This window comes from Rhamphochromis sp. 'chilingali' (assembly GCF_963969265.1).
Source record: "Rhamphochromis sp. 'chilingali' genome assembly, chromosome: 2".
In the NCBI taxonomy this organism is placed as follows: Eukaryota; Metazoa; Chordata; class Actinopteri; order Cichliformes; family Cichlidae; genus Rhamphochromis; species Rhamphochromis sp. 'chilingali'.
The window spans coordinates 43,333,933-43,347,342 of NC_137930.1; the positions used below are offsets into that span (position 1 = coordinate 43,333,933).

A 13,410-nucleotide genomic window follows, 5' to 3' on the forward strand; every position below is an offset into this window, starting at 1 on the left:
AAAGCTCACAGCAACTTCACTTGAGAGTAGAATTTAAGACAAAGCCAGTCTTGTTCTAGACAGTAAGGTTGTCCAGCAGTGACAGGAAGCTGTGTGCTTAAACACCACAGCTTAATACAAGCTCTGTGTAGTAACTACAGCAAAATAAATAAATGTTTCACGTTGAGTTGGTAAAAATGTACTAACATTGCAGCTGGTCATTTTAGTCCACTTTATATTATTTTGAATGAAGCACCGGCGAAGGTGAAGCATCATTAAAAACCAAACCTCATCATCCAACTAGTAATCCAGACAGTGGCCACTAGAAAGTGCGTTACCACCACCACAGTCTTTTGCTTGTGCACAATGACACGTATACAAGCAAAAGACTGTATCCCAAAAGCAGTCACAGTGCTCTACTTGTTCTACATTTTGGCACGTACAGCCTTAGTTCAAAATTGTTTCAATTCATTTTTCATGTCAAATTCCAAAAAAAAAAAAAAAAGAAAAGTACTCTATAATAACAAAGTAATAATATATTGATGTATGTATACTGATCACTAGTTTGTTACAATATCAATTATACACTAATGAACAATGCGAATTTAAAAATGACAAATGCAGGATCATAACGGAAACACAGCCACGACAGCTGTAGAAAATATGTTCTATCAAACTGTTTTTCAGCATCTGTTCATCCTGTGCACAAAGAGCAATGTAATTAGCAAGTCATACAAAAAGTCATCTCACAACTATACTCTTACATGTCAGGAAATGACGCTGGTCTTACCTTGCTGAGGTGAAACTCCAGTTTTCTAATGTACCTCTCAGTCACCTTTACTTGCTGATTAAAGGAAATTAGAAAGTCACATTTATTCTTTGCATTTGTTCCATTTATAACTAAGCTTTCACAGGATTTTAAAACAAGAATGGTAATATTAAAATTGACTTATTTCTAATATGTGCTTGTCTGAAGGATTCAAAGAAGCTCACCTTGTCCAGCTCATACAGGAAACCCTGCAAGGCAGAAAATATCAAGTCATCAGCAACTGAAACTATATCACTTTATCTATTCTTATGCTGGGCCAAAAGTAACAACATACCAGTCTAGAGTTCCTCTTTGATTCTTTTATCTGTCTGGTAAGTGTGTCCAAGTCCATCTGATGAACCTGCAGGTAAGACCTGAGAACACAGACACACACACTCATAATCTCTCTCTCTCTCTCTCTCTGAAATGCATTTGTTGAGTGTATACTCACTGAAGGCCTTTCTTCAGTGCTTCATACACTTCATCCAGTCGCTCTGGTTGAGGAACCTTCGGTGGGGGGTTGGCCTTGATCGACATAGTAAACAATCTGCTTGCTCTGCTGGGCTTCCTACTGAGACCAGGAGTGCTGAACACCACAAGGTTCCTGCAGCACCACAAACACCAAGTCATTATTAGAAGTCCTGACCTAAAGTTATGAGATCGCCATAACATCCCTCAAGACCAGACCTGGGCGTTGTACAGCTCACGGCTCATATACAAACACTGATGATCAATCAAATTGATGACTGAAACCTTAGCATGTCACAGACCATCAATATATCACATTAAAGAGACACTTGTCCTTATGACAAGTTATTACACATAAGTACAAGATAGTACGTAAACAAGCCGTTTTACACTAGAAAAAAAACACATGGTTAGGAGGGATTTGCGTGTGTATGTATGCATGTGTATACCGGTAAGGTTTGTTGTGGGTATTGACTCCAGTAAAGCTCTGGCTCCTAGTGATGGATCTGGAGGTAAGGCGTCTGACTGGGCGAATGGACAGAGACATCGTCGACAGAGTTCGGGACGGAGTCCCTGTTTAGAGCAGAGGAAGAAAAGCACACTGCTGACAACACAGCACAACTAAACTGCTACTTTTAAAAATGAAAACCAAAGCAAACAGTGAGTTCAAACTAGGGCTGCCACGATTAGTCGACTAGTCACGATTATGTCGACTATTAAAATCGTCGACGACTAATTTAATAGTCGACGCATCGTTTGAAGCTTTGTAAGATCACAAAGGACGCAGGAATGAGTAGTAGGATTTAAGAGTGTAATAACGGACTGAAACAGAAGATGGCAGCACTGCATGTACAAGGATGCCAGCTGCCGTTAAACCCCGAAGAAGAAGCTGTGTCCCAGAATTCATAGCGCAGCTGTCAACAATGGCGGCAGCTAGTTAGTTTTAACTTTACTCTTATTATTCTTTCTGGGTCACAAAATAAACGTTTAACATATTTTCAGGCGAGAATGTAGCTGTGTAAACCTCAAATATCTGCTCAGTTTATCAAGACACCACATATTTTCAAAAGCGCTCCGACATTTTCGGAGACGTCTGTTACCCACTAGCTCGTTAGCTAGGCGGGGGCAAGGCTAACTAGAGCCGTGAGAACACCGGACTCCTGGCAAATCATTTTCAAACCCACCGCCGTCTTTCGCTACTCAGGTTAAACATATATATAAGTCACTTAGATGACTTAAAAATGTTATTGTTTGGCTTTCTTTAGTATTTTATTTGTTCCTGAGTAAATCGGTTTGGCTGAGATTAAAGTTATAGTTTTTTGCACAGCTAAAACTGTCAAGCAGACAGCTGATTATCAGAAGTGTGAGACTCTGGAGAATATACTCCGGTGTCCTGTTATATTTTAGAAAGCAAGGAGTTTATTAAACTTCACCGAAACAATCTGAAAATTTCATTAAAAATTAATAAACTACCATCTTGTCTTTATTTTTAGTTAGCACAAACACTCCAAGCTGTAAGCTAATGATAGTTATATAAGACCAGATGCTGCTGGTGCAATAAGCTGTACGCTGTACGTCCAATGGATGATGATCTGATTAGTCGACTAATCGCAAAAATAATCGGTGACTAGTCGACTATCAAAATAATCGTTTGTGGCAGCCCTAGTTCAAACCACCAAAATTGTTGCAATTGTTGATCAAATCAAGAACAGGAAAACATTTTGTCCAAATGTGTGCTCTTTGCTTTCTGCAGCAGCCATCTAAGATGTGCTGACTGAAAACATGTTTAATATAAACTTGCATCAATCAACCCAGATGAGCAACAAGATTCAAAGGTCTCGACTCAGCCCAGCAATAGGCCCACAACATAAGGTCTAGATCAAGTTGGAATCTTCATCTGTGACACTACCACAACTAGGATTCCCAACCCAGGAAGTCAGAGCAGCCCCACCAACCCAAGGTTAACAAGCAAGATGTAGGAATGTAAACTGCAGGCATCTAAACTGAATCTAAACTGTAGGAAAAGTGTAAAACATAAACTTTGCTGCCACTGTTGTGTATTTGCACCCTACTAAATAAGTCACAAACAGAACACTGACCAGGCTGCAGCAGTGTTTTTAAATACAAACTACAAACACAAAGTATTGTGTTGCAGTTATGATTTTACTTCTTTCATTTTATCTAATGTGCTGATTTTTATTTTTAATTTAATGTAATTAATGATTTTTCGTTTGTCATGTCAAGTGTACAGCACTTTGTTTTCAGCTGGGAGTTGTCTGAAAGTCCTATATAAATAAATTGCTTGCTTGTGTTGGTAGTGAAGCATGAATGGTTCTGCCTTCCTAAAAGGCAAAACAAACCCAATTGTTTAGGCTTTTCTGACTTTACCATTGGAATGCCATGAAATGACAATTTTTCAGTGTGGGTAAAAGTTAACAGAAATGCAATTAAAGTTTTTTGTATCTTTGTGTATTTTGTGCTGTGGGAACAAATAAATCTTAAATCTTGTAAAGGTTTCTATCCAACTTCCTTCTTATCTTTCGGTGAATCCATTTTGTTGCTACAACATTTGAACTGATATTTGAAGTCTGTGCTGTGTTACTGAGGCTACAGTCAGCTGATAAATTTTTCAGCAGAGTTTTTCCTAGTGTGGCCTATGCAGTGTCCTGCATCCTGTTTCTTTAAACAGCTGAAAGGCCTTCGCAAGGCAAGTACCAACCCCCCTCCTTCCACATCACAGGAAATGTCACAATCCAACAGGAAGTCAGATGGAACTCCTTCTCTTGACAGGAAATTTAACAAAGGAAGACATGTCCAAAGGGCACAATCTTGTGGCTGGGGAGAAAAGGTCAATTTTAACCACATCACTGAGACTGAAAAGAATACCTTAATGATCTAATGGTCTCCAATTTTCATATTATCATTTCCTGTAAACATGAACATATTTTTTCTGGTTAAAAAGAACATTGTCAAGACGATTTTTATACACTCACATAGAGGGGAGAGAGAGAGAGATTATGTTGACTTAACCTAGTTTTAAGTACTGACAAAAACATGAGTGCTGAGGGGGAGTGAGAGATAAAGGCATAGACAAACTGAGCCTGTCAGAAGTTCACAGCACACCAACAGACCAAGTGGAAAAGCTCAGTGATACCATTTCCATCACATTCAGACATTTGCTTCTTTTTGTCTGATAAGTAATAACATTACGCTTTGACAGCAGTGAAAAGTCTACATTACACAGTAAATACAGTGGGGCAAAAAAGTATTTAGTCAGCCACCGATTGTGCAAGTTCCCCCACTTAAAATGATGACAGAGGTCAGTAATTTGCACCAGAGGTACACTTCAACTGTGAGAGACAGAATGTGAAAAAAAAAAAAAAAAATCCATGAATTCACATGGTAGGATTTGTAAAGAATTTATTCGTAAATCAGGGTGGAAAATAAGTATTTGGTCACCTCAAACAAGGAAAATCTCTGGCTCTCACAGACCTGTAACGTCCTCTTTAAGAAGCTTTTCTGTCCCCCACTCGTTACCTGTATGAATGGCACCTGTTTGAACTCATCATCTGTATAAAAGACACCTGTCCACAGCCTCAAACAGTCAGACTCCAAACTCTGCCATGGCCAAGACCAAAGAGCTTTCGAAGGACACCAGGAAAAGTATTGTAGACCTGCACCAGACTGGGAAGAGTGAATCTACAATAGGCAAGCAGCTTGGTGTGAAAAAAATCAACTGTGGGAGCAATCATCAGAAAATGGAAGACATACAAGACCACTGATAATCTCCCTCGATCTGGGGCTCCACGCAAGATCTCATCCCGTGGGGTCAAAATGATCATGGGAACGGTGAGCAAAGATCCCAGAACCACACGGGGGGACCTGGTGAATGACCTGCAGAGAGCTGGGACCAAAGTAACAAAGGTCACCATCAGTAACACACTACAACGGCAGGGAATCAAATCCCGCAGTGCCAGACGTGTTCCGCTGCTGAAGCCAGTGCATGTCCAGGCCCGTCTGAAGTTTGCCAGAGAGCACATGGATGATACAGCAGAGGATTGGGAGAATGTCATGTGGTCAGATGAAACCAAAGTAGAACTTTTTGGTATAAACTCAACTCGTCGTGTTTGGAGGAAGAAGAATACTGAGTTGCATCCCAAGAACACCATACCTACTGTGAAGCATGGGGGTGGAAACATCATGCTATGGGGCTGTTTTTCTGCCAAGGGGACAGGACGACTGATCCGTGTTAAGGACAGAATGAATGGGGCCATGTATCGTGAGATTTTGAGCCAAAACCTCCTTCCATCAGTGAGAACTTTGAAGATGAAACGAGGCTGGGTCTTCCAACATGACAATGATCCAAAACACACCGCCCGGGCAACAAAGGAGTGGCTCCGTAAGAAGCATTTGAAAGTCCTGGAGTGGCCTAGCCAGTCTCCAGACCTCAACCCCATAGAAAATCTGTGGCGGGAGTTGAAAGTCCGTGTTGCTCGGCGACAGCCCCAAAACATCACTGCTCTCGAGAAGATCTGCATGGAGGAATGGGCCAAAATACCAGCTACTGTGTGTGCAAACCTGGTAAAGACCTATAGTAAACGTTTGACCTCTGTTATTGCCAACAAAGGTTATGTTACAAAGTATTGAGTTGTATTTTTGTTATTGACCAAATACTTATTTTCCACCCTGATTTACGAATAAATTCTTTACAAATCCTACCATGTGGATTCATGGACTTTTTTTTCCACATTCTGTCTCTCACAGTTGAAGTGTACCTCTGGTGCAAATTACTGACCTCTGTCATCATTTTAAGTGGGGGAACTTGCACAATCGGTGGCTGACTAAATACTTTTTTGCCCCACTGTATCTGAATGCTCTGTATGGTTACAGTGCTCTGTAAGGAGTCAGTGAAACATTGTTAGATTACATGTGTAATCTCTGTTGGTCTTCCATGGTCTCTTGTGTTCTGGGGGCCTCTGGATGTCTGGAGTTTTGATCTCCTCCATACCCGCTTCACACCCTGGAGGACGGGGCTGTGGCCCCCCCACACTCCCTAGCAGATCATTACATGGAGAAACCTTTGGAATGCAAGCATGCTGATCCACACAGGTATGCACACATGGGTATTCACAGACGCGGACTAAAGCTTTCTTGGCTGCTGCCTCAAAGCACACTGTGCGCTGTCTATCTTGCGTGCTGCACAATATCGTTTATTATTTAGTAAATATTGATATCTATGACTAGCTAGTTTATTGTGATGGTGCTTTGTTTTCTCTATTATTATGTTACTCTTTGTTGTTTGCTGTCTCCTCTGTTTTTTTTGTTTGTTTGTTTTTTTTTCTCCATACAGGTGACCCAGGAGTTCTTTTTTTTTTTTTTCCTCTCTCTTCCCCCCCCTTCTCACCGTCTCTTCTCCCCTTTGGTTTTCTTTCTTTCTCTCATTCATTCCCCCTGTCCTATTTATTTAAAAAAAAAAAAAAAAAAAAAAAATGACAAAGGATGAACTGAAGCTCTGCCATCACGTAATGTCGCATACTGCTGTTTCTGATGTCATTAAAAAAAAAAAAAAAAAAAAAAAAAAAAATAGATTACATGTGTATTTATCCAATGGGAATCTCCTTTAAAATGTAATGAGGTTCTGCTGTCCATGTCCCTTTCTGGAAAAGTGCTGGGCCTTTCATGCTGTTTACACACACACGCATGCACGCGCAAAGGCACATACACTTTCAGTATGTGAGTACATCATGTAATGCTAACTAAAAGTCAGCTGAGCAGTAAAAGCAGGATAACTGGACCTGGTTAATGGTTTAATAACCCCTCTATGTTTTTCCAGCATATCTTGGGACCCCACTACACTGAGGTGGCACAGTAGTGCACTGGTTAGCAACCCTGTGATGGACTGGCCTCAGTCTAGGTTGCACCCTGCATTCAGCCTTATGACAGCTGGGACAGGTTAAAGAGGTTTCATTTTGTTTGTGCAGCACTCTCACACACATTGTTCTAATTTGCATGCGCATCAGACTGAGAACCAAAATAAGTGAAACAACCACAGGTTAACAACAGCCTAGTTGAGTGAATGTTACCAACATGTACATAGTATATGCACTAAAAGGGACTGAATCCTTATTCAAGCACTAGATCATTTTTACTTGATTTAAAAAGCTATGCAGATTGAATCAGCGTCAAGACATGAATCTAAAGAAACAGTGTGCTCTTTCCACATCATCTCATCATATTTACATTGTTGACATTTGGGAATGACTTTATATTTTAAATCTAAAAATGTCTGGAATGAAAACTCAAAGTCCTGAGAACCACAGACTCTGTGCATTTATATGCATATGAGCTATTACTATATAAACAAATGGTACACCAATAAATTCAAATAGAAAAACCAACCTTGATGGTGTTCCAAGTCAGATTTCAGGTTCAAACAAGTCAATGGTAATCTGCACATTTCTCGCTGTCACATCCTATCTTGTCCAATAAGTAATCTCTAGCTTTATTATGATACTGAGACAAGCAAATCACTGCAGTAAATCATCAGCTTTAGTTGAACTACTAACTCATTCAGACATTGGCCAGATCCAGCTAACAAACAGGGTGTCTTTCACACTGTGTTTGTTCCCTACATGATCCAAACAGTGGTGCAGTCCTGGCCAATGATAACAAAAGATTCCAGTCACACCATCTCCTCTGACATTCATGGTTTCAAATCTACACTAGCGCTATGGCCCTGTGCCTCAAACTCGATTACCACAGAGGCGAATGGAAGGCTGTCACACCACACCTATTGTCTGATGCCGTCTGACCTCTCCCTCCCAGACCATTCTAGAAAAATGCCCCCCCCCCCACACACACACACACCCCCACACACACCTACACCTAAGTGGGCACTATTATTCACTGCTTGGAGATTCCAAGCTAAACCAAAACTGGGACTTATCTAAACCTGAGCTTTTTATTATGTAGAGATAAAAACAAAAAAAATTCTGATAGTGAAAGCATGTACACAGAGTGAGTAATATCTGGACCAGTCCCCAATCCTGCTACATAATGGTGAGTCATAATTTGAGATTATATTGAAAATGCATGCTCTGCCATTAGAACGCAAAGTAAAACCAAATGCAAATCAAATGTTCACCAAGTCAGTGTCTGACCACATGATTGTATGTGCCAATCACTGCTCTTCCCCGTACCATGCAGCTTTAGGTTTACGGGACTAGTCTGGACATTCTCATGCACATATCTTTCTTTCTACATAGCACTTTAATTCTTATTGTTTGCACTGAAGCACCGCAGCAAATTCCTAATGTTGTAAACCTCAACATCTGGCAATAAACCCATTCTGATTCTGATTCTGATTCTGGACGTGTAACACCATGTTAAAGGACAGATACAGAAAACAATTCAGATGTCTGGTACAGCCGAAGGTGAACAACTTGTCTGCCATAGAGGATCAGCCAACAAAACCATTTTTGACACTTAAAAATAAAAATGAGTAATCATAAAAAGTAATCATGATTTCAATCCTGTTCAAAATAATCATAATTATTTTGGCCATAATCATACAGTCCCAGTGTAGTGATCTTTATTTCGAGCATGATATATCAGACTGGTACAACATTCGCATCACTGTCAATGTCAGTGACCAGCTCCTCTCTCCCCTTACTCTTAAACAAAACCCCCAATACTTGGATTCCTCCACCTGGGGCACCAGTTCCCAAACTGGAATAGGAAATCCACCTTCTTCTGAGTGACAACTGTGGCTTCGCACGTTGAGGTGCTTCTAGTCCACGAAACACATGTAGTGATTACATGTGTTTTAATAAGTTGCCCATCTATTAAACGTGATCTAAGGAAGGAATGGTGGTGAACCAGCAACTGGGTCATGGGTGATCAAGGCTTACTGACGCACATCAGCAGCAAAGAATGGTCCGATTCAATGGACGAGCTAGCGTCGCTCATACTGCAGCAAAAGGGGACCAAAACAATAATATCAGGATCACCTGCCTAATAAGCTTGATAGATGTTATTTTCACAGTATTTAGGATACTTAAGCAATGCTGTGTTTAAAATTTCCACTGACTGATCATCTTTTACTTCCTGCTGAATAAGATTTCTTGACTCACTACATATAAAAATTGCTGTGTTTATTGAAAGTGGTCCCTTGGTCATGTCATGCCTTTCATGCATCTCCAGCATGAAAGGAATGTCAAATCTAGACAGACTGGCAGATCACACACACACACACACACACACACACACACACACACACACACACACACACACACACACACACACACACACACACACACACACACACGAGAGGAGGAAAAACACTTGTGTCAAGCTTGCTCCTCTGTCTCTGCACCCAGACTCTACCAGTTATCAAGCAAAACAAACACCTGAAAGAAAGAACTGCAACTTTTAAAATCCCTAATGATTAGATAAATAAGAAATAAACTGACATGTTTTTATAAATATAATCACATCCGTTTTGCTTGACTATGAGATGAAGAAAGCATTGCTCTCCATTTCCAGCAATGACTTGATGCTTTCTATTGTAACCTAGTTTCTTCTATTTGCAACATTACCATTTCATAGTTTCTTCTCCCACACCCTGTGCACTCTTCATATATTTTTCTTTCATGGCTAAATCTATTCCTTCCTCACATTACTGTCTGTGTGAGAAGGAAACTGGAGGGGGTGGGGGTGTTGTACATCCTGCAAGGGCAGGGTCAGGAAAAGACTAGTGCAGTTTCTGGATTTACTGAGTCACAGGAATAACCCAACACATTTACAGTGCAGCCATGTTCGCTTGTTTCCAGGAAAGAAAAAGAACCCGTTTGAGACAATGAACTGAAGGCCTGATAACAAAAACGACAAAGTGAAAAAGAAAAAGATTTTTTATGCTTCTCATTCATATAGTGAGACTTCTCGGTTGAAACAAGTCTTACCTTGATCCTTTTCATAATCTCATTAAAACAGATGTGGTCATAGCTCAAACAGAAACAGATATCAACAATGTTAAAAGTAGTGACTGATGTTTATCCTGAAGATAAACATAGAAATCTCATAAAGAAGAATTCAAACACTACCTATACCTTCCATAGTCAAGTCCTCTTTACAAGTAGGATTTTCACCAAACCAGTGCTGCTAATACACACATAATCCTTAAATGGAATTTCTTCTGAATTTACTTTTCATGTATTGCAAAAATGGGTTAAAACCAAGGTTAGCAAAGATCAGAACCCCCATTAGCATTAAACAACTTACGTAACCAGAAGACTACACAATTGTCATGTGACTTGCCACTATGGTGACCAACAAAACTGAGCAGAAACTTGTTGCAGATTAAAGAAGTTTGCCTTCCAACATGTGATTCACTTTGTGAAAGGATTAAACACAGACCATCATTTTACCTCAATCCAAACAAAGTCTGAAAATAAATATCAGTCTTAAATTAATATGACAACACTTTTACCTGGAATCTAGCTTCAAACAGAAGGTCTGAAATAAGTCACATAAAAATTAAGACAGAACTCTGTTTATTAATAAAAGCAGGACACTTAGGATATAAGATGATGCATCCAAGTAGAGGGGACTATTAGACAAAAAAAAAAAAACAACCCACCACATCAGAGGCTAAGTTCTCTTGTCCTACCTTAAACTATTTTTAATATGTACTACCCACAACATACCAGGAACATAACATAACTATGTTCGGCGAGTCACTATGAAAAACTGATAACAGAAACAAAACACACCTCAAACTTGAGTAACAGTCTTATCATTGTTACACACTATCAAGTCTCATCACTGATGAGAAAAGGAGACATTATGAACAATAACAATAAAAACAAACTTTAAAATGAAAAAGTTGTAAATTGACAATATGTAAAAAAAACAAAAAGGTCAGATGTGCTCTTGTATGTTTCAAATATGTTTAAAAGCAATGCCGATGTCTTCATCAGTTATTCAAACAGGAGAGCGGGCCCTCATCACGTACAAAAATATCTTTAAAAAAAAAAAGTGTATCTGAAGCTCAACTGAGGATCAGCCTGTGTTAAACAAATGCAATATTGTTCTTCCAAACTACATCGGCAGAGACACATCAACACAGAAAAGTTTGTATTCGACTCCCTTGTAGCCACACCTGAATCGATAAACTCTGACGAGGTCTATTTAACTTTAGTGGAAATTTTTTAAAGAGTACTGTGGAATTTGTCCTCTGTAACTGAGGAAGGAAATCACAAGTTTCATTGTTTTGCACATACATAACAGCAAGCACTGTTAGTAGACAGACTTGAAAAATATGAACTATAAAAATAACTTAAATTTGGTATTTTGGGGTCAAATTCTCTGGCCATCACCTAATAAGTTACAGGCCTGTTAACGTGCAACTGGGAATTCATTCTGACAAACATAAGCAGTTAATGATTAGAGAGATAAGCTAGTCTCTGTGAGGGCATTACACTTGTCCATACCTCCATATCCACTGTACATGGTAGCTGCGGTGGTTGATGTCGACACTTTCTCGTAAAGGGTCCACCCAACTCCAGAAACAGCTATTCAGCCCTCTATCTTTGTGGCTTCTTCTGTGGTATACTTTTTAATCTATTCAACGCCTTCACTCGTTTTGGTATCCGTTTCCCCTCACTTTCTCGTTCACACTGTGTCAGTCTGTTTGCCTTTATCTTTCCCCATTTTCACTCAGTTGTTAATCCTTCGTCCGCGCTCTGATCCCCGTTCTTTCCATCTCCACTTCAGTGATAAGAGGAGGGGGAGGAGAAGTGGGGACAAAACAGGAAAAAGCAAAGCAGTCCTCCCTTCACTTCATCCGTGCTGACATCAGTGTTTCCTGCCCCTCCTCCCTGCTGGACATGTTTCTCTTCAATAGTCAGCACATTTTTGCCCTTTTAATAAATTGCATTTCAAATATTTGAAAATATTCTAGAAACAAAGTAAAAACCTGTTACTTCAGCCTTGTGAACTTCATTGGAAAAATACTATATTGCATGCTGAATGTGTCAACATATTCACTTTTGCCATTCATAGTGAAATTGTTGCTTAAAATAATATCTTCCTCAAGTTGATTAAAATGAGAAAGTCTCATCTTTAATCTCTAATCCAGTGTGTGAATGTGTGTGTGAACGGGTGGATGACTGGATGTGTAAAGCGCTTTGGGGTTCTTAGGGACCAGTAAAGCGCTATACAAATACAGACCATTTACCATCTTTAATCTTGTGTTAACTAATGTGCTCCAAAAAGCTGGTCAGCAGAGTTAGTGTAACGTTTTTTATTTTACATTAGATTTCTTTGTTTTTAAATCACTTTCAGTTTTATTTCAGTTAATTTTTTCGGCCCACTTTTTGCAGCTATAACAGCCTCAACTCTTCTTGGAAAGCTTTCCACAGTTTAGGGTTGTCTTTATTGGAATTTATGGCCATTCTTCCATAAACACTTCTGTGAGGTCAGACACTGATGTTGGACAAGAAGGCCTGGCTCACAGTCTCTACTCTAATTAATCAATCCCAAAGGTGTTCTGTCGGGTTGAGGTCAGGACTTTGGTGTGGAAGAACTGGACTGGCCTGCACAAACTCTCTCATTCATGTCTTTATGGACTGTGCACAGTCATGTTGGAACAGGAAATGGATATCCCCAAACTGTTCCCACAAAGTTGGGAGCATGAAATTGTGTAAAACGTCTTGGTATGCTGAAGCATTAAGAGTTCCAAAACAGCCCTACACCATAATCCCCCCTACACCAAATTTTACACTTAGCATGATGCAGTCAGACAAGTATAGTTCTCATGGCGACCGTCAATGCCAAACTTATCCAGAAAACGTCTGGATGCAGCTCAATCATCCAGGTAAGTAAATACCGAAAGGTTGATCCTGTACATCTGGACGAAGCACTTTCAGTGGTAGGAACATTTCGTCACATCCATGTAGTGTACTCTGTTAAGTGCCAGGAGGATTGCCATGATTTATACATCGGGGAAACCAAACGACCCCTGGCAAAGCGGATGGCACAACACAGAATAGCTAACTCGTCAAGCCAGGACTCTGCAGTCTATTTACACCTACAGGCCAGTGGCCACTCTTTCAATGATGAGGATGTACACATCCTGGACAGGGAGGAAAAAGGGA

At 39.9% G+C, this 13,410-nt stretch overlaps 1 protein-coding gene across 4 annotated transcripts in view; it reads right to left on the reverse strand.

Moving 5' to 3' along the window:
- Positions 1-13,410, reverse strand: part of ripor1 (RHO family interacting cell polarization regulator 1) — a 62,321-nt gene that overhangs the window by 27,933 nt on the left and 20,978 nt on the right. For 2 of the 4 annotated variants that reach the window (XM_080866835.1, XM_080866832.1), the window contains exons 1-6: positions 11,746-12,022; positions 1,705-1,828; positions 1,239-1,391; positions 1,083-1,161; positions 973-996; positions 770-823 (exon numbers count right to left, since the gene is read on the reverse strand). In XM_080866835.1, coding sequence (XP_080722961.1) covers positions 770-823; positions 973-996; positions 1,083-1,161; positions 1,239-1,391; positions 1,705-1,828; positions 11,746-11,764 — 453 coding nt within the window. In that variant the 5' untranslated portion in view covers positions 11,765-12,022. Of the gene's footprint in view, positions 1-769; positions 824-972; positions 997-1,082; positions 1,162-1,238; positions 1,392-1,704; positions 1,829-11,745; positions 12,023-13,410 lie in introns of those variants that run through there. The other 2 variants (XM_080866834.1, XM_080866833.1) reach the window with 1 other exon arrangement.